Raw genomic sequence first — 19,922 nt, forward strand, 5'->3', positions numbered from 1 at the left:
AGCCTCCCAGACACTAATGTTAACACAGCAGATTAACAGCGATAATCAATTTTCAAAGCACTTATGTCAGTTGTCGTACAGTGTAAGTGTCAGTACAGTGTCAGTGGTGAAAAAAAATCTGGCAGTAGTGTGTGCTTGGATTCAAGGATTTTATTGGTTTTAGAAAACAGATTTTTTTGCAACAGATTCCTGAAACAGTATTTAAGCCAACTGAAATTTTATTCACAGTTGTTCAGTTGTTTGAACATGAATGCTTTTTGCAGTGTGTTAGAAAGTAATATCTCAGCAAAGTAACATACATCCAGTGTTTGGCATCTGCAATGACCCTGACTTTGTTCTACTCCTGTAGGTTTATCATAATGCCTGCTTATTTAGGAGATCAACATTTGTCAAGACCCAAATTTAAAATCTTGAACGGTGAAAAACACAATCAGCTTCGTGCCCCATGAATAATGAAATTAGTTTATTTGAAAGACGATGAGAACCATTTCCAAGGCCCACAGATGGAAACGAAAAGCAAGCCTGAGCATCTATTTACACTTAAAACAGTGTAAGACCTTGTATCAAATACTATTCAAGTGAATCATTCAACAAAAAATGCATCTGTGACAAAAGCTAGTGTACACTGACTACTATGCAAAGACCAAAAACTATTTACATCGTTGATAGGCTATTCATGTTAGGAACATTTAAAACACAAGTAAGCCAGACTCAAAGGGCCAAATGGCATTTGCATATCATTCTTTTTTGGCTTGAGAGGTATTAAGGTATTACGGTATATATGGGTATTTAGAAATCCAGAGAGTATGATTTCTTTAATACTGTCAAAAATACAGACACTCTTCTTCCTATTGAACTGATACAGAGATGCTGTATTAAGGTGATGTTTTGTAGTGCACAATGTGCACCACCAGAGGTCAGTCTCTACAAGTAGCGCTGGCAGCTGAGGTGAGACTGATGGTGACTGTGAGTGGTGGGGATAAAGTTACAGGACCTTTAAAGCTGGTAAGCAATTGCAGAGACAGACCACTGGTAAAAAACAGTATGTAGAAAAAGTTGGTGAATTAGGAGTTTGTTTTGACCAAACCAGAGTTGGTGATTGTTGGAAAATGGAGACTAACCAAGATGGTTCTGGTTCTGACAGGGTTTTTTTCCCCCCAACACAAATACCATTATATACCATATACCCTGGTGAATTAACAAGAAGGTATGGAAAAAAAAAAGATACCACCCAAGCCTAATTTTTTATGTAAATGTGATGAAGCATCATTGATATATTTACATTTTAGGGACAATTTATTTGTCAAACAAGCTGAGGTCAAATTAGGAAATTGTCAAACACCATTCAGTGGTTGTTTAAGCTTTCTGGCAAGTACATCATGTAATGTCCTCCATGGCAGTCGCTGCCAATCCTACATGCAAGGCTAAAACAGACAAGTCATATCTAAAGTTAGAATTTGACTGGAGCCTAATAAACAACCAAAGTTCAAAATGTGTTAGTATAAAAAATTAATGGCTCAGTGACTCAGACAGCATACAACATTAACAATGTCAGCTTGAATCCAATGCATTATATATAAAATAAACTGCAAATCCTCTTTGGCGTAACGGGAAAATACAATCCGGTTTACCAACACAGTAAAGGCAACATGAAGAAGAGAATCATAGTTGAAGTCAATGACTTAGTCCCCCTTGTTCTCATTTCTTTCTGTGCTCGTTTGAGTTGAGTGAAGCCGCTGGGTTACAGACACAGTGGGTGAATCTGAGGGAGCTGTAGTATTATCACATGGACAGTATTATTAGCAGCAATAGAAAGTCTTGATTAGCCCAGTCTATCAAAAAGACACTTCCATGTTAAAGGTTAGGAATGAAATACCCATCATCAGCCTATCCCTCGTTAGGATATCCGATCAGAAGGCACCATGAAGGCACTCTTCAAATGAGGAGAACATGAAGAAACCCATCTCAGCACACACAGCAGCATCCCACAAATACTGAAGCTGGATGCATCACAGAGGAAAGCACCATAATGGAAGTCTGTGTGCTTGTTTTTAGTGCAGTAAGATTACGCTTCTGCTCAGCAACCCAACACCGAGCTGTCTTTGTTGTTCACAGTGTTTAGGGACTTGGGACAAAGAAGAAACTGACACATTGTCAACATTGTACCTAGTGCAGTGAGCCAACTTGTGATAAAGATGTAGGAGGCACAGTAACAGTTCTGCATCGAATCTGGTGACGGCGGCTCTGCTATCAAGAGTCTTCACTGGCCCGCTTGCGAGACTGATCACCTCTGGAAAACAAAAACATATTACATTAGTGATTTAAAGCAGGAGCAGGGGTGTTTAACTCATTTTAGGTCATGGGCTATATACAGCCCAATTGGATCTGAAGTGGGCTGGGCCAGGAAAACCATTGCGTTATAAAAAGTACAAGTAATTCTGAAACTAGAATTACTACTTCGTGGTTGTACACATCTGCACACCTGTCAAGTTGCACTTACAGGTTACATGCATGTCTGTGAAAACACTGATGCTTCATACACATGTTCAATCCAGCAGCACAGAAGATCTACACAATCAACACAGTTTCAAGATGAACATCCAGGATTAGTGTCACTATTTCAGTATCTGACCGACCAAATGTTTCCCCTTATGATGCTGAATAATGGCCAGAAAAGGGTTTCTGCAGAACATTATGATGTCACAGTGAAGTTGAACTTTGAACTTTGCCATAATTAGTTGATGGATTCTTGAGTTATGGCCAAAAACATGTTTTGTGAGGTCACAGTGACCTTTGAACTTTGACCACCAAATTCTAATCAGGTCATTGTTGAATCAAAGTGGAAGTTTGTGCTAAATTTGAAGGCATTCTTGAAATATTGCGTTCATGAGAATGGGACGAACAGACAGAAATCCTGAAAACATAATGCCTCTGGGCACGGCAATGGCCAGTGCAGAGGCATAAAAATATTCATCCATCGACAATAAAGACGCCGAACAGCCTGAGATGTCTTGACAAAATTAAGTGCAGTTTAACAGTATGTCTCAGTTTTTCCTTGTTCAGTCAGTTTACTACTCACTGTTACCCGAGTACCTCTTAGCCTTCACAAGTTTATCAATATAAGGTGTTTTAAGTCATCCAGTAGGCCAGGTTGGACCCTTTGACGGGCTGGTTCTGGCCCCTGGATGGTATGTTTGACAACCCTGATTTGAAGTTAAGTGTACATCCCAAAGCTATGTTTTTATTCAGACTGTGAATATCTGAGACTGAAGCTTCAGAAAACTGACCGCGGGAATCCGTTCATGGAGAGCTCCATCTGTAACTTCTGGTCATGAGCGGCGTAGTCAGGCAGCAGAGACTCCACAGCTGGGGGGTTGATTTGGGGAATAAACCCAGAGAAGAGAGCAGGGGCTAACTGGGCCCAGTCTGAAAGAGGAAACAAAAAAATAATCTATGAAACAAGAACAACATCTATCGTACATCTTATTCTGTAGGTGGAAGAAATAAACCAATATGTCTGTTTGGTTTGCTGCAGTGGAGGCAAGAAAATTACATTAGCTTGCAGCAGGGATGCACTTAAATGACATTAAATCAGACAGAAGCTTTCTGGCAGCAGAACATGTAATAACAATGAGCACAGCTCACCTGGTCGGAGGCTGTAGAGGCCTTTAACCACACTGGCCATTGTAGATGGCTGCACTTGAAACGGCATGGAATGAGCTTTGATGAGAAGAGCTGTACATGAAAAGAATAAATTAAAAACATTATATATTTCAGAAGATGTTTGTGTTAGCAAAGAATGAAGTCTTCTCTCGGTGCAGTTCCCACGTCCACAACATCCCAACGGGATGAGACAAACATCAGCTCTTCATGTAAGTACTTTTAGGTGTTACAGGTTCACATTTAAAAGCAGAGGAGCAGTGTTTGAATTTAATGAAAGCCATCAGGGCTTGAAAAAAAGCAATACACTCACGCATCAGTGTGTTCACGTGTATTTCTGCGACGTGATCAGCAAACAGCTTCATCAGATCCTCTCTTAGGTCTCTGTTCAGCTTTGACTCGATGTAGAACTTGTTCTGAAACATTAACAATGAAAATAAAAAGAGAAAAGCCTGCATTAAACTTAATACAATTGACACCATGGCACAAGGCTGTATTTTTGTACTGAGAAATGTCACTTAATAGTGCATGTTCTATGCTGCCTTCACAACATATATTAAACAAACTAGATGCCTACCAAGTACATAAACACAGGAACTATACACTGAAGAGAAGCTGTGTATTGCGTCAGTGCAACATTAAAGTTCTCAATGAAGTTCTCAGGTGGGCTGGCCTGGAAAACAAGAACACAAATGTTTGTCAGTTTTACAGTTTCTGCATGTGCTGAACATAATCACTTCCTTGACTTTGGATTTGCTTACTTGTAGATGGGTTGAAACCTGTTGGAGATGATTTGTTATTTTTAATGTCAAATCATTGTAGAGCAGCTCAGAGTGCTGCTGGCAAACACACTTGTAGACGTAACTGGGGAAACAAAGCAAAGGAGAAACACGGGCTGGTAAAGAAACACAGAATATCAGTTTAATTAAATCTACCAGTGAGGCACGACATCTTTATGGCAGTGTTATAGTACTCAAGATTAGCAATATTATATGTGTTACATATGCTAGAAAGGTTGAAGGTCTTGGTCTCGTCTCATATTTCTCATGTTATACATATGCACATGCAAACAGATGCATAAAGAGGAATCTTCATTTGTTTTCTGTGAGTGTTTTTATGGGAATGTGAACCTTTTGGATCAATCTGGGGACTGCCTATGGTTTGCATGCTCTACATTTTATTATAAATGTGCTATGCAGTGTGGGACTCGCCCTGCCATGGTCTTGGTCATGACTTGGTCTCAGTTTAAGTGGTCTACTCTTGGCTACAACACTGCTTTATGGGGCTTCTCAAGGCAACAGAAATCACAAACTGTAGGGTAATCTGGTTTAGCCCAGGTGTATCTTTACATTAGTCTCACCTGTATATTTGTGCATAAGAAACAGAGATGTGGTCTGTTGGACTCTGGATCAGCAGACGGTCGATTGCCTTCTCCAGGTTTGGCCAATGGTTTTTCCGGTAGTCTTCTACAGCCATTGCATTCAGCACTGAGTGGAAAGAGGAGAGCTGGTCAGCTTTAAAATGACCTGTTAAACATTATGATTCTGGTCAAAGCCATCAGGCCTAATAGACAGATAGTCGTTCCGCCGGGAGCATCAGTCTCCACATGCTGTAGCAGGCCGAGCTGCTGGGTGAACACAGGATATCAGGCCCCGCTGTCACAGTGCCTGCTTCATCTGAACTTACGGAACTTGGAAGTAGAATCGAGAGTGAATTTTCCCTCAGCAGCTGGCGGAGCCGTGCTGTCAGTCTCGCTGACTTCGCTGCTCTCGCTGCCTGAATCAGAGTCCATGAACTTAGACCCCCCGGTGCTGCCGGACCTCAGTTTCCCTCGTCGACTCCCCGGTTCTCCTCCCGACGCCGGTGTACAGGCGGGCTGCGGGACGGCGCTTCCATCCGACAGCTGGCTACTCAGATACGTGCGGACTTTGCTGCCGCTGCTCGCACAATAGTTGTGGTTATGGTCGTCTTTTATTTCCAAACTGTCATCTTCCATGGCCTCCATTTTCACAACCGGTCCTGTGTGCTGAAGCCTGGCGTCACTACATAAACATTTCAGATAACAATTAGGGACAAAGACAGAAACTGTCAGGCGTCTTCGGTGGTGTCCATCTCGGTTTTTCTGTTGTTAACTGAATTTTACGACACGGCGTATTACGGGACAACTGAGACAGATGGGAAATGTAGTTCCAAAGACCCGAGACCTCAAATAAACCGTTTCTAGGCTTCGTTTTTGGTAACTTTAATCAACTGGACCATGTAAAACTGTTTAAAGACTAAATATTGATAACCGACTGTTAATAGATTAACTGGTTTAGGTAGAAACCTCATATTATCGTACTACGCATGCGCACACTAGTAACGCACGGATAGTTTTCGACAACATACTAGTGTTAAATCCTCACATACTGTACTGTGTTGCTGTTGTAAAGGTATTTATCTTGTGATATAATGAAATGAAATGTATCTTAGTCGTTGTGTCCCGTTGAAACCCTCTCAATCGAATTAAATGGTCTTTAAAAGCCCTGTTGGGTGGAATGAGGAACTGTCAGTGTGAGCTCTGAGGCGCTAGATGGCGCAGTATTCACGCCTGCACCATCACGTTGAAGCTATTGGTGTGAGGGCCTGGTTGCAGTGTGTATGAAATAACAGAAATGAGTTGTCAGTGTTTTTCATTATTTTTTTTACTGAGAACCCCAGAAGAGATAACAACTATAAGGATGTAAAAAAAATCTTATTCCTTAAACAAAACGATACCTTGTAAATGGTAAGTGAATTATGTTGGTGCGGACCTTTATCCAACACACTGGCTCAAACATGTCCATCTACCAACACTGAAATCTTTACAGGCAGCAGACTCCTCTGTATAATGCATGGAACTGTTTTAACTTTAAACTCTATGAAAAGTGACATGGGCAACAAAACCGCTTTTATAAGAAGGAAAAAAGTGTCATTTTTCAATGTGAACTCATTGAATATATCCCTAAGGCTTAATATTACAACTTAGTATAACTTCATTCAGATATAAACTATCACCTACTCTTTGATGAGTATGTCTCACATCAGAGTATAAAAATAAGAGGGTTGACCATAAAAAGTAGCTGCCACATGTCGGAAGGAACACCTTTTCAATAGTTATATTTTTTCCAAGATTTAAATGACAGGTTAAACATACAAAGCTTATGACAATGTAGGAGCGTGTTGATTAAGTATTCTTTGGTCTAAAATTAAAGAGTACTGTTCTTTTTTTCTAGCATTTACCCTCAAGAAAGGGCAGAGCTGAAACTTTTATACTGCAAAATAGACAATGTGTTCAAGTAAACCATCTGAAGATTTATGTGTCTGAAACTCATAGTACCCACTATTTAGCAGGCAGTAGGCTTACATATATACATGTGTCCCCAATGGCAACATGACCCAACTCTAAAACACATCATTAGACCACAGCTGGCTTCACACTATGGACTGAGACATTTGAAGTCTTTGCTTGTAATGACTGCAATTTAGGAATTAAAGCTTAATCTAGTGTCACATTCGCTGTACGCTGCAGTGGATGTGTCAAAGAATTTTACAAAATGTGAATGTTCATGAGATGAGCACATGGAAAGAATCCTTATAAAGAAAAAAAAAAAACAACTACTGCATTCTATTTAGTAAGTAGTATACAGTATGAAGTTTCAGACACAATGCATGTGACCAAACTGGGCACAAAGAAAAACCTGCTGCGTATTCACACAAAGTTGTCATTGTAATTTCAACTTTATGGAAGAAAAAAAATTGTAAGGTTGATGAGTCAAAAATATACGAAACATATATATATATATATATATATATATATATATATATATATATATATATATATAAAAGACAATTAGTGCTTTATCGACCCCGTACTTTACATTTAAACATGTGTGGTGCTCTGAGTCTTTTCAGAAGTATTGTCAGTCTGCGCACTTGATGAGGCCTCGTTGGCTAAAGTGTGTTGTGTTGTGTCTCTGAGACATGTCTCTCCATCTGCTGCTAGTGTGTCGGCGTCCTCTGGCTCGCTGTCTTCTTCCACCCCTTCTACGCTGCATTCGGACTCGTCGGTGTCGCTCCCGCATGAGCTGGACGTCTCATCTTCGGAGTCGGAGTAAACCTCAGCCCCATGGAAGATATAGTGATTCGGTGTTTGGAACAGGTACTGGCCTGCTGTGGGAAATGATACAAACAATTTACAGCGCTGAAATCAATATCTGGAGAAGATTTTAAATCATCCATACTTAGTTGGTTCAACATTTGTTTTCCTGCTGCATGAGGAAAAATTAAATAAAATATTGTTATGGCAAGCTTTAAAGGAGCAGTGTGTAGAATTTAGTAGCCTCTAGTGAGATTTGAATATTGCAACCAGCTAAAACTTCTCCTGTGTGCTAAGTGTGAAGTCCTGGCTAGGATTCCTTCTGTGTTAATAGTTTATGAGGTTTTTACTGGGAGCAAAATTACCCACAGTGGCCCTTTTCTCTCCAAAACAAATGGGTCCTGAGATTTAGACAGTCGAAAACACTGATTAAAGCACTTTCACATTGGAAATCTGTGTTTTTTTTCCACACAAGCTATGTTTCCATCCAAAAGTGATTCGAATCATTGGGAAATGTGCATTAAAAGAAATACAAATCCTGTGTGTTTCCATTAAATGTACGGACTTTGGTGAAAACTACAAACTCACGCGAGTTTTCCCACAGAACCGGTAACAAAACAAGTGTCGCCTTATTCTTCTTCTACGTTTTCTGGCGGTTGGCAACCAGCTTGTAAATGCAATACCACCATCCTGACCCAGAGTGTGGATATCACCATGAAGAGAGGTGCGCTACGTCATACTTAATTCGAACATAACTGTTTCCATCCCCCGTTTTGCGAATCAACATTTTTTCAAATCAACCAAAATCCGGCTAAAGTGAGCAAATTTTAGTTTGTGCGAATCAGGGGATTTTATTTTGAATTTTGGTGTTTCCATCATAATTTTCCGATGCGATACTTCTAGATGTGCATCTAAACAGGCTGATGGAAACATGGCTACTGTTTGGCTTGTCCCAGAGGGGCTGCTAACTACAGTGGCTACTGCTTTCATTTGTGTGTGTTTGGTTTATCCATTCAGGGCTACTGCAGAAACATGGCAGTGCCACATGGTGGATTCCATGGACGAAGACCAGCTCCCTTTGTGGATAGAAGCACCTTATTCTAAGGTACATTAACACAACTATTCTTATTTTCAGGATTATACACTAAATAAAAAAAACACTCCTATTATATTTTATCCCATTTCTGCCAATATATCTCCCTAAGGCCTACACACACTGCACCTTTAATTAATGAGATGAGTGGGTGAGCACCTGTGTTTTAACACACCTATGTCTCACTTTCATATATATCAAAAAATAAAATATATTAACTTGTTGATTACAGTAAACAGTGTTGTCCTCAGTACAATAGTCTATAGCTTACTCTCAAGGCGTTTGCTGATTGGACTTCTGTTGATTCGACTCATCCAGCATCGTCTACGAAATTCAATGTTGGAGGTTTGGCTTTTTACTTCAGTGGCATCCTCTTTTGGCGCATCTTCTGCTGGTTTCTCTGAAGGCTCAGCCGTCTCTTCACTGGGACACTGGGCATTTGGACAAGGCTCTGGCGGTGTTACATTATTACCAGCAGTGTCTGTGACATTCGGACGTTCTGTCTCCTCTAAAGGCTTAGTTACTGAGTCTGTACTGTGCTGCTTCTGCTCCTGCTCCTCCTGAGCCGCGTCGCTGGAAGCAGGCAAGGCCTCACTTGGTGGCTGTTCTGGTAACCGAGGGGGTTTCTCTGTGATCTCAGCGAGTCTTACTGTGTTGTAGCAGAGCTGCTCAAAATCTTGACCTAACCGGTGACAGAGCTCGTTGACAATGACATCGCAGTCCCCGAGTAGCTCCACGTCAAAGTTGAGGTGAGGCAGCTGCTCCCTATTGATCAGGACCTGAGGCACTTCATGAGGAATGGAGTCTGGATAAGATCAAGAGAAAACAGTTACTTATGTATGTTTGGGTTTACTGTAGGCACAAGAAGAACTGATTGGTTATTGCATTCACCTTACAGAAAACAAAAAGTCATTCATCTGAACAAAACATACTTGGGATGAGGGCAACTGGTCGGACTTTAAGTGAAGAGCCGATGACAATCAAGAGGTCCACCTCGTCTTTATCCTGCTTCATGGCTCTGTGGAACATCTCTGGAAGATTCTCTCCAAAGAAGACAATGTCGGGTTTCATGATTGCCAGGGGAATATCTGGACACCGCTGACAACGAGGGACAACCTACAAGATGAATTCATCTTATTAGCACTGTTACAAAATATAGTTAACGGAACGCCATGCCAAAGTTCCTCTTGTTTAGACAGGCATTGCAGGTCTCTAATATCCACATTAACAACCAATGTCCTCAAAGTAGGAAGCGGTACCACCCTGATTTACTTTCACAATCACCCAACAATTGTTCATTGACGCATAGTGCAAAACCCGCAGGGCTAGATGTTTATGTAAGCATGTTTAATTTAATTATCTCTGCTTGTGGATAATCACTACAGTCAGTTTGTGCTGGAGCTGGAACCTAGGTCACATCTTAAAACATGATCATGACATAAAAATAAAACAAACAAACATCCAAAAGACAAAATAAACAGAAACAGAATAAAGCAAAACACGTTTCCCTCTTACTCCTAGTGGTATTAACTTAAGAGAATAGTTTTGGTGTTAAATGCAGAAGATTTCTGATATCTACTGCTGCAAATACTGCTATAAGCCAAATACGATGGAGGTAAATGACATTTCAAAAACGTTTTTAATTCTAATTTAGAGGAATGAACCTGCTATAAGCATCATTTACAGTACGGTAATGAGAAAGGACAGACAGCTTTTCACCACAATACCACCACTGAGGTAATGGTCTGTAAAATTGACTGTAGAGTTAATGATGCCTCCAATCTCACTATTTTAACTAGAGTATGTGTGGACAATACTGATGACACTAATATAGATTTACAATATGTTGTAGCTGTATACGTAACAAAGCTGTACAAACACTGCTGAAATGATTCCCAAACATTTTCTGTCATGTTACTTCTAATAAGCAAATAAAAATACTGTTTGATGAGCATCAGTTTTCTTTTTTTCCTTCTCAAAAGTCTGTCCATCTACAGGTTTGTGCATCTTCTTGCAGTCTTCAAAAAATGTTGCTAGACTAAAATCTTGACAGCCTCGCTAACATCAAGTTGTTTAAAGGTCTTAAGTAAAATTCAAAGAGCTTTTCAGTGCAGAGACTGACTTCTCCGAGCAGAAAAATTACATGTGGAGCTCATAACATTAACAGCTCCCTTCCAGCAAATAAAGCAATACAGCGATTAATGATGGTTGTTACACCTGTGTTTGATGGGCAAAATGTCTACTGTGAAAAGGATCAATGTGTCTTTAGTTTCACTCCGATAGCTCCTGCTGGAGTGGCCCACTCCTGGAATGGTATCGTTTTGACACCCGTGCTCACACCAAGGGTAAGATCTCTTACACAGCAAATGTACTCAGATCAGCTTTCTCAGGCCCTGCACTATTCTCCACTGGAAGCTGCTTGTTGGGTATTTTCATGCAATAACCATGAAATGCTGTATGTAGTTACCGTTCAGCAACGCAGTTTGTGCATTTTCATTTGCATTGTTGCTGGTGTTGCTTAATATGTAGTGTGTGCAAAAGTGTTCAGTAACACATGCAAGTGTGTTCTCTTGGATCAGCTTGTAATGAATGAATACCTGGTTAAAGATGTCTTCCCTTACAGCTTCACAACCCACTTTGTGTTTACAGACAAGACAGGAAGCAGTTGCAAAGGACCCTGAAATAAAATGTATGATGCACAATGACTTTCACCATCACAACGGACAAAACTATATAAAAAAATAAGCAAGATCCATTTATTAGCTGTATCGCTTACCATGGCACTGAATAATCCGCTGAACTCCAGCCACCTGTTCCAATGTATCAATGTTTTGTGTGTAATTGCGCAGCAGCTTCCCGTTCTTATCCAGCATAGATATGAATTTGTGACAGAGCGAAGGCTGGAACTGACCAGGGTAGATCTCCTGTAACAAAGAGAGCACAATCAACACTTGTGGACTCGATCCAGAGCCATGCATATCACCCTGTACTGACTTTTATGCACCCTTCATCTAGAAAACTTTGGAACATTTCTTTTTTCAAATCTCTGTTATCATTTAAGGGACAAGAGGACATGAGAGAACATTTCAAAGTCTTGTGCTAGATTTAAGTTAAACAAGTTATAAATCAACAAATAAAACAAATTAATAAAACAAATTGTAAAAACACAGTAATCTGCACACAGGAGTCTTCTGCAACATATATTACTATATTACAAGCTTTTGTTCATAGACCTTCCTCATGCAAGGGGCATATATCTCATCTATGTGCTCAAGGATATATGTTTATCATATTAAAACCACAAAACAGGAAGCTGAAGGATACAAATATATTAGATATAACACACACTTTATAGCTTGCATCACTTTTCAGCGTGACCACTGCAGCACCTTGCAAAATGTGCAAGGGTGTGTTTAATTTTGACTACATCATTTTACATATTTTTTTATCTTGTTGCATCATACACCAGATACAAGGATCTTTGTTGAGGGATGATCAAATCATTCTTAATGTATTGTTATCAACTTTGATATGGACAACAGTATGTGGGCACAATGAACAAACCTTAGCAAACTTGAAAAAGGGTCTTGGGTCCCGTCTGAAGTATTCAATGTCAAACATAGCTTGAGGGTCCGGAAGATCAGGGAAATCCACAGCAAGCCGTGCATATATTCCATCTCTGGAGCGAAAATCTGGTATTCCACATGAGACCGACACCTACACAAAAGCATACAGGCATTTTGACTTTACAGCATGGACACTTGTATTATGTTTCCACTCAAACATGTGGCAATACTGTATAATATTACTGTAAATGCATACCCCAGCACCAGTCAGCACAAGGATCCTTTTACTTTCATGGAGTAGCCTGACCACATCCTCTAAGGTGTTAATATCCTTCCGCTTCTTTCTTTTTGGAGGTTCTGAGATGTTGATGATGATCTGCCACAATGTCATGTCGTCTAAATCTGGTGGGAGTACAGTCTCAGGCAGCAGATCCCTCAGAATGGTCCTCGGATCTGTCTCTCTGATGTGTTGCTGGATGAAATTGTAGGAACCTGGCGAGAACACAATATCTCAGTGTGAATTGTATTCAACAATATGCTGTGACACTTATTGAGTAGTTTAAATTTTTTTCTTCTTACTAAAACATATCAGAGAAGTAATTCAAGCTTGCTGCTACAACTTTGTGTCAACCGAAATCCACATGACTGCTTACCTATTTGGGGTTGAGGTGCCCAGTCGCTGGAGCTTGCATGAGAGGATCTGTCATCGTCCTCGTTGATTTGGTCCGGCGTGACAGCCAGACCATTGGAGGGTATATCGTCATGTCCGAGAAAATCTGAGCACAGAGAAGTTCATAAAATGAACAAATAAAACTAGAAATAAGATGCGTTTATCACAAATAACCACTACAATAATTTACAACCAATATCACTGACAAAAACCTCAGTGTGATAACGGTTACTGAAGTGAACGCTATTCGGAAAGAGCCATTAACCGGCTAAATGCTAACGGTAGGCGGCTATGAAAGTTTAGTGCCGTAAAGGAATGAGTTAAATCCCCTCAAAATGACTCACAAACGTCACAGACAGTTTTCTCTTTCATTTTTATTTTACGAAAGAAAAGTTAAAGTTGCCGTCATGAAAAGTAATGGTTAACATACCTCAGCGCCCGCACATCTGTAGTTAAAGTTAGCTAGCTTTAGTTTACCAACGGTAACTTATCCCCTGTGTTAGCTAAACTCGCCGGTTAAGTTGGTAAAAACAAGCACTGCCCACTTCAACTTGAGCTTCATTAAATTTCCGTCTCTTTACATACCAGGACTCTCCTCAGTTGTCCCTAGCACAGCGCTGCTGTCTAGTTTCACTGGTTTGTGTGGCTCGGAGACCAGCAGTCCCAGTCCATTGTTGTCTCCGCCTAGCGCTGCCGGGGCCTGCTCTACCGCCATCACCGGCTTCGCTTCCTTCTCCGCTGGCTGCGCACAATTCACCGCCGCCTCCCAGCTCTCTGTGTCCCCAGAGGCGCATGAGAACGGGTCTGCTTTAGCGACTTTGAACCCGTGGTTAGTTACCGGACTGATTTTCGACTTTTTCGCGGCGGGTTCTTCCATGTCGGAGGCGCCTGAAAAGGCCGTTCCGAGACTGGTCTCTTCGTCCGCCATCTTCAGCACGTAGAGCCGCTGAGCAGATCCTTCCCCTCGGACAGCTGTCTCATTTGCATAGCGCACGTGACGCCTTCTCCACCAGTAGTCATGGCTGGAGCGTCCCCTTTTTACGTCGATGACGTAAAACCATAACAAAATATTGCTGCCTTCAAGCACCGTCCGAAGAGTTTTGCGCAAATGTTGGCTCTCATGAACGACCACACAGAGCTGTGAGTAAAACGCAGATGTCAAACCAGAGGCCTTGGTAGGTGTAGGCGCCTGAGGCCTCAGCCCCCGGATCTAAATTGACTGTACTTAATAAAATAAGAACAGGCCTAATAATAAATGTAAAAAGCCCAATTTAATTTAATTCATGCATTAAAGCCCTCAAAAATAATGTGAGATAAGATAAGATAAGATAAGATAAGATAAGATAAGATAAGATAAGATAAGATAAGATAAAACTTTATTGATCCCATTCTGGGGAAATTCACATTACAGTAGCTCAAATAGCACAGATGGCAATAGAATACTTATAAAATATAGATAAAATACAAAAAGATACATATCGGAACTAGAAAAATATGAAATATAAAGTGCTAAATTTAGACACAACAAAGTTTGTTTAAAAGCACACGTTTTGGGTCCTCTGTGTCATTGTGTGATCACAAGAGAGAGAGTGCTCAAGTAATGGCTTTAATGTTGCAGCCGATAAGCTTTCTTTTTAGATGCTTCATATACTGCTGGGTAGTTTAATCTATAATGATACAACATCATTTATTAGTTTATTATATTATATATTTTGTATTATAAATCTGAGTCTTAAAATAACTAGAGCAAACATATAAATGTAGTGGAGTGAAAAGTGCAATATTTCCCCTTTGAGATGTAGAGGAGTATAAGTATAAAGTAGAATAAAATGGAAAAACTCAAGTACAAGAACCTCAAAATTCTTTAATGATAGCATTTGCAAAGTATTCTGTTTCTACTCAATACTAATTACTAGCAACTACAAATATTCATAACATCATAATTCATCATTTATCTGGAAAATTTAAAAAAAATGTTTATAAGGGTAAATAAGATGACAGCGTGTATAGGTATCAAAATAGAGCTTATTTATTTAAAAAAAAAAGAAATATTTTTTAACTTTTGTATGTATTACATGTGTATGGTGACATTTTAATTTCAATCTAAATGATATGGCTCCTGCAAACTTACTCTGTTCATTTTGCCACATATGCCATATGATATGTTGTTCAGTCATCAAGAACATGATTTTATCACAATATATATGCTTTGTAATTGCTAAAGGTTATCTTTAACTTTATTGTATGGTCCTATGAATGCTAGAAAGATTGAGCTGAGTGGGGGGAGCTTTTGTTTGGACACGTGAATGCAGCATATGTCGTATGGTGGAAGGGACCGCTAAACATTCCCAGCAACTCAGGAGAGGTCTCCCTTTACAATTTTAACTATTTGATAGTTTTTCCACTAACTAACCAGAGACAGTTGACATAATAATAACAAGATAAACTTTGAGAATATCTCCAGTGTGGATAATTGTCAGTGAGTGACCCACAGCAGCAGCGAGGGGGAGCCCAGCAGCAGCAACCCTTGAACCACATATCTGTGATCCAGGATAGCAGACAGTCAAGCTGCTCCGTGACGAGAAGAAAGCATACACACCTCATAGCGGGTTTATATGGAGGCTATTTTGAACTGCAAACCAGAGGACTTGGAGGATTACTACGGGCTGTTAGGGTGTGATGAGTTGTCGTCGGTAAGTTCTCGCCAGTGGGTTTAAGGATCAGCCTATTTGCTGGGTGAAATAATGGTGTTTGGATCCGCAAACCAAAACATACAGGTGTAAGAGTTCCGAAGTGAGGGATACTGTTAAATGCTGAATGTACGTCAACGATCTTGTGCGTTGTTCAACCAAAAGATTAATGGATTAGGCTGTGTGCGCTCCAGAGGTTAGTCTGAACCGAGACCTGTTGATGCTTCAGCAAAAGATGTCAGAGCAACCAGTCGTGCGTCATCCAGTGTCTGCGATGGTTGAGTCACAGCATTTGTAATTCATAATTCATAGGCCTATTTCTACATGGAAACATGATCGAAAAATCAGAATTGTTATAATAACTACAATAACATGATGGCCTACATTAAAAATATTTTGTCTGTAGCAACACTAAGATCAATACTTGTCTCACACGTCACGAGCAGTGAGTCAGAGCATTTCAAGGCCTCAAAATAAACTGATCAATATATTATTTAAGAAAACATAAAATAGACCAGCTTCAGAAAATCAATGGGTATGTTTCCTTACATATTCATGATTCTGAATTTGTTTTGTTTTTTCAGAAATGTGTGTGTAAATCTGGATGTCCCTTGGAAATAAAATAAGTGACTGATTCCTGGATTTCAAATATTTAGTTTGGCAAAAGTACATTGTATTTATATAACCTTTTGTTGTTGTTGTTTTTGTGCAGACTGAACAGATCCTCAATGAATACAAGATCCGAGCCTTGGCATGTCACCCAGACAAACACCTAGACAATCCAAAAGCAGGTTAATATGTGAACCATTACTGTGACACGTGTAAATTGGCCAGAAGTATGATAAAAAGTCAAGATGAATCCAACTTTTAAATTTGTTTTACCTTTTTTTTAAATGATTTGTGACTTTCTTACCAACAAACAGTTAATGCCTCTTTCTGATGTCTTGACTTCAAAGCAGATTATGTTAATGAAGAGCTGCCCACTGTATGCAAAGAAGAAGGTAATTATTATTGCTAACTTGGTGCCATCTTAGACCCATATATTTTCTTTCTTTCTGACAGTGGCAGATTTCCAAAAGCTGCAGGAAGCCAAAGAGATTTTGTGTGATGAAACCAAAAGAAAAAACTACGACCTTTGGAGAAGAAGTGGAGTTAATATTCTGTTTAGTGACTGGCAAGCCTTGAATGACTCTGTAAAAATGGTATGTAACATCTTGACTTTGGTACAGATTTTTTTTTAAATATTGTGTAATAATCAGTTTAACTTAGAAAGTCTGCTGTTATATTTGATAATCTGTTTTCAGTCAATGCACTGGGCTGTGAGAAATAAGAAGGAACCAATGTTGGAGGCCTCAAATGCAGAAAGCCCTGTCACTTCCCAAGCAGAGGACCCTCAGTCTGAGCAAGACGCAACGAGGATTTCTTCATGTGACACGCCATCCTCAAGTAAGTGAATTACAAAATATAATTAAAGTCTTGAGAATGTAAGGAGATCCACTTTATTTTATTGCATGATGCTTCTGAAGTGCAAAACACAACAACTATTAAAAGAAATCTGCAGAGATACAAGCCTGGAAGTGGATAGTTGCAGTATGGACAGCATACAAATCCTGTTTTTTTTAAGTGCCTCTTCCTTATTTCTGTAGCTTTTGTAGCAGAGTTCACACAGCCTATGTGTGACTGGCACCTCTTCTAGTCACATAGTTATGGTATATTTTTTCCCTAAAGTCACACCAGAAAGTCACATGATACTCGGAAGAGCACTGTGGGCAACTAGAGGAAAACTTTTTGCTGCCCAAGTTCCCATTTTCGGGACATTAGGGCCACTGAATATTTAAAAAATAGGTACTTGGCACTCGTATTAAAAAGGGTTGTGTTCCATCCTTTTTTTATGACGTGCACCTCACGGCAACCACTTGGCGCTGAAGTCTTAAAATTGGGCAGAAAAGTCAATGGTAAAGAAAAGGTATCAAAATATTATATGACCTATTTGAGGAGGGCAATTTTCTTTCCCATAACAGGATGAGGGAAAAATTCAACCTGGAAGGAAGAGGCCACTTTTGGAAATATCTACAGATTAGAGACTGTATTAAAGGGAAGGTTCCCTTTCATCAAAATAAAAATCTAATAGAGTGATGTGTGCAGTTGCTACTAATGTTCCAGAAAGCATCACAGTGGTATGAAATATGCCCCTGGATAAAAAACAGTGGTTGTGGTAATGTAAGGATGATACAGGAGAAAGACCCGTGGTGTAAATTGGATGAAAAAACATAGAAGGGGATTCTTTCCAGCGTCAAGGAATATGTCAGAGAAGCCAGAGGCAAATTTATTTAATATAAAATAATTCACAGATATTATCACACTCCAAAACAGTCAATAGAATGGGCCGACTTAAAGATGATCTATGTTGGAAATGCAGGAAAGAACATGGCACATACATGCATGCATTATGGGAATGTCCTCTGGTTTTTCCCTTGTGGAGGAATGTCTCCTTGGTGACAAAACTGTAGTGCCGAATTTAAATAAATTTGTATTAAGAATATTGAAAACTAGCCTTATAACTTGTGCTCGGATGATTCTAAGGTGCTGAAGGATCCTCGCACTCCAACACTGAATATGTGGACAGTTCAAATGATGGAAATCACGGTGTGTGAAAAGACGCTGAGAAGATTAACTTGGAAAAATGATATGGTTAATGAACAATGGGACAGTTTCAGCAGATATATGACAGGAGGGACCATTTGATTGTGTTAATGCACTGATTATACAGTGGTACCGTACACTTCTATCTGACATGTTGGACTAATGATTGGCTCACCACTGTGATTGAATAGCTGCCTTTCCTCTATTAATGTCTGTCAATATTTGCTAGACCTCCTGCCTGTTTGTTTGTTTTGGATTGTTGTTTTATAAAAGATTGTCATGCAATAAAAATCTTAACTACAAAAAAAAAATTCAGAAAATTATGAACAACATTTTCCAAATTGTAATATGCTACAATGCTGTTAGTTTTTATATTCATTTCATCTAGTTTTAAGTGTCAGTGCAGAGGGCCACAGGTGTACCTGCTGCTTTTGTAGCTTAGTTAACTGGGTCTGTCTGAGATCCCACAGAAAAGTTAGTCCCTGCCTGCTAGATGGATGAAACACCAGCAGAAACCACATGCAAAAGTTATAATTAAACAATGTTCCATTTTCCTAGTAACCCTTCATCTTACTAGCTTACCATGACATATGTAAAACTGAGCACTGACAAAATGCACTATAATGCTAGCTGTAGAAATAATTACAAAGTTGGTTTTAAGAAGATAATGTTTTTCCACTTGTATGTTGTTTTTGCTGTTAAATGATATACCTCTTTTTTCTGAAATGAAACAGTTATCATATGTGTATTATATCATAAAATGTAATACAGTTTAACATTGCTTACTGTATCACATCAGCAGGATTGAACTGTTTTTGTGCCATTCATTATTTACTATATACCACTAACTCACCTCTCTCATCATTGCTCAGGTGATTACTGCCATCGACGTTTCCGCTGGGCCGCCGACTCACCATCTAGTCTGCTGCAGAAGTTCAGAAATTATGAAATATAAATATATCAACAGTTTAATTATGTGTAAATGTTTGTGTTTTGTTGTTGTCCTTACTCATTTGGGACCCTGTGAACTGTGGTGTCAGTTTCTGTGAATATGGCTCGGCTATAACTCACGAAACTTGTTCCATAAACTGGAACCTGTGAGCTCTAAATGTGTCCATCGCAAGTGTCAAATGTTTTGTCAAACAGAAATCAAAGAGTTGCGTATGAGATTATAAGAATAATTTATTTTGTCGTTAGTTTTGCTGAGATTTGATCATGCCTGATGCTGGAGTACCTTTAATGCTGTAATATGTGTTTGTCTGTAATGTTGGGACCATAAAACTGAAGCATCTTGTGTATACTACTTTGCTTGTGTGTGTTATTTAATGTCTTCAATGCAATTTTTAATATAAATGGTCTTAAATGTATGAAGATTAGCTCCATACTTCAAATGTCAGTCAGCCTCTTATCTTTAATCATCTGTTGTCAAATGTTAAAAGACTGAATGAGATAAGGTGAGCTATACTTAAGGACTGAATCAAAG

At 39.5% G+C, this 19,922-nt stretch overlaps 3 protein-coding genes across 3 annotated transcripts; 1 reads left to right on the forward strand and 2 right to left on the reverse strand.

The window, feature by feature from the left end:
• Positions 1–135: 135 nt before the first annotated feature.
• On the reverse strand, positions 136–5,798 carry cacul1 (CDK2 associated cullin domain 1). The gene is made up of 8 exons (XM_033612477.2): positions 5,347–5,798; positions 5,021–5,147; positions 4,422–4,524; positions 4,238–4,333; positions 3,974–4,076; positions 3,646–3,735; positions 3,288–3,426; positions 136–2,290 (listed from the first exon to the last, which is right to left on the reverse strand). Exons 1-8 carry the CDS (start codon positions 5,663–5,665, stop codon positions 2,251–2,253), a joined length of 1,017 nt encoding a protein of 338 aa, XP_033468368.2. The 5' UTR covers positions 5,666–5,798; the 3' UTR covers positions 136–2,250.
• A 528-nt stretch (positions 5,799–6,326) lies between these two features.
• Positions 6,327–14,081, reverse strand: sirt1 (sirtuin 1). Its single transcript, XM_033613920.2, has 9 exons — positions 13,692–14,081; positions 13,090–13,212; positions 12,693–12,928; positions 12,435–12,587; positions 11,647–11,794; positions 11,468–11,547; positions 9,803–9,986; positions 9,142–9,675; positions 6,327–7,851 (listed from the first exon to the last, which is right to left on the reverse strand). Exons 1-9 carry the CDS (start codon positions 14,032–14,034, stop codon positions 7,562–7,564), a joined length of 2,091 nt encoding a protein of 696 aa, XP_033469811.1. The 5' UTR covers positions 14,035–14,081; the 3' UTR covers positions 6,327–7,561.
• A 1,329-nt stretch (positions 14,082–15,410) lies between these two features.
• dnajc12 (DnaJ (Hsp40) homolog, subfamily C, member 12) lies at positions 15,411–19,742 on the forward strand. Its single transcript, XM_033613921.2, has 5 exons — positions 15,411–15,799; positions 16,509–16,587; positions 16,859–16,998; positions 17,101–17,242; positions 19,312–19,742. Exons 1-5 carry the CDS (start codon positions 15,722–15,724, stop codon positions 19,392–19,394), a joined length of 522 nt encoding a protein of 173 aa, XP_033469812.1. The 5' UTR covers positions 15,411–15,721; the 3' UTR covers positions 19,395–19,742.
• Positions 19,743–19,922: the final 180 nt, after the last annotated feature.

Source organism: Epinephelus lanceolatus, chromosome 17 (genome assembly GCF_041903045.1).
Source record: "Epinephelus lanceolatus isolate andai-2023 chromosome 17, ASM4190304v1, whole genome shotgun sequence".
Classification (NCBI taxonomy): Eukaryota; Metazoa; Chordata; class Actinopteri; order Perciformes; family Serranidae; genus Epinephelus; species Epinephelus lanceolatus.

Coding starts and splice junctions, on each gene's coding strand:
- sirt1 (XM_033613920.2), bottom strand. CDS start 14,034: ATGGCGGACGAAGAGACCAGTCTCGGAACGGCCTTTTCAGGCGCCTCC. Junction 12,929..13,089: donor GGCACCTCAACCCCAAATAG/GTAAGCAGTCAT, acceptor TGTTCTCGCCAG/GTTCCTACAATTTCATCCAG. Junction 12,588..12,692: donor TTGTGCTGACTGGTGCTGGG/GTATGCATTTAC, acceptor GCTTTTGTGTAG/GTGTCGGTCTCATGTGGAAT.
- dnajc12 (XM_033613921.2), top strand. CDS start 15,722: ATGGAGGCTATTTTGAACTGCAAACCAGAGGACTTGGAGGATTACTAC. Junction 16,588..16,858: donor CCTAGACAATCCAAAAGCAG/GTTAATATGTGA, acceptor TCTTTCTGACAG/TGGCAGATTTCCAAAAGCTG. Junction 16,999..17,100: donor TGAATGACTCTGTAAAAATG/GTATGTAACATC, acceptor ATCTGTTTTCAG/TCAATGCACTGGGCTGTGAG.
- cacul1 (XM_033612477.2), bottom strand. CDS start 5,665: ATGGAGGCCATGGAAGATGACAGTTTGGAAATAAAAGACGACCATAAC. Junction 4,525..5,020: donor TCTTATGCACAAATATACAG/GTGAGACTAATG, acceptor TTGTTTCCCCAG/TTACGTCTACAAGTGTGTTT. Junction 2,291..3,287: donor TCCATGAACGGATTCCCGCG/GTCAGTTTTCTG, acceptor TTTGTTTTCCAG/AGGTGATCAGTCTCGCAAGC.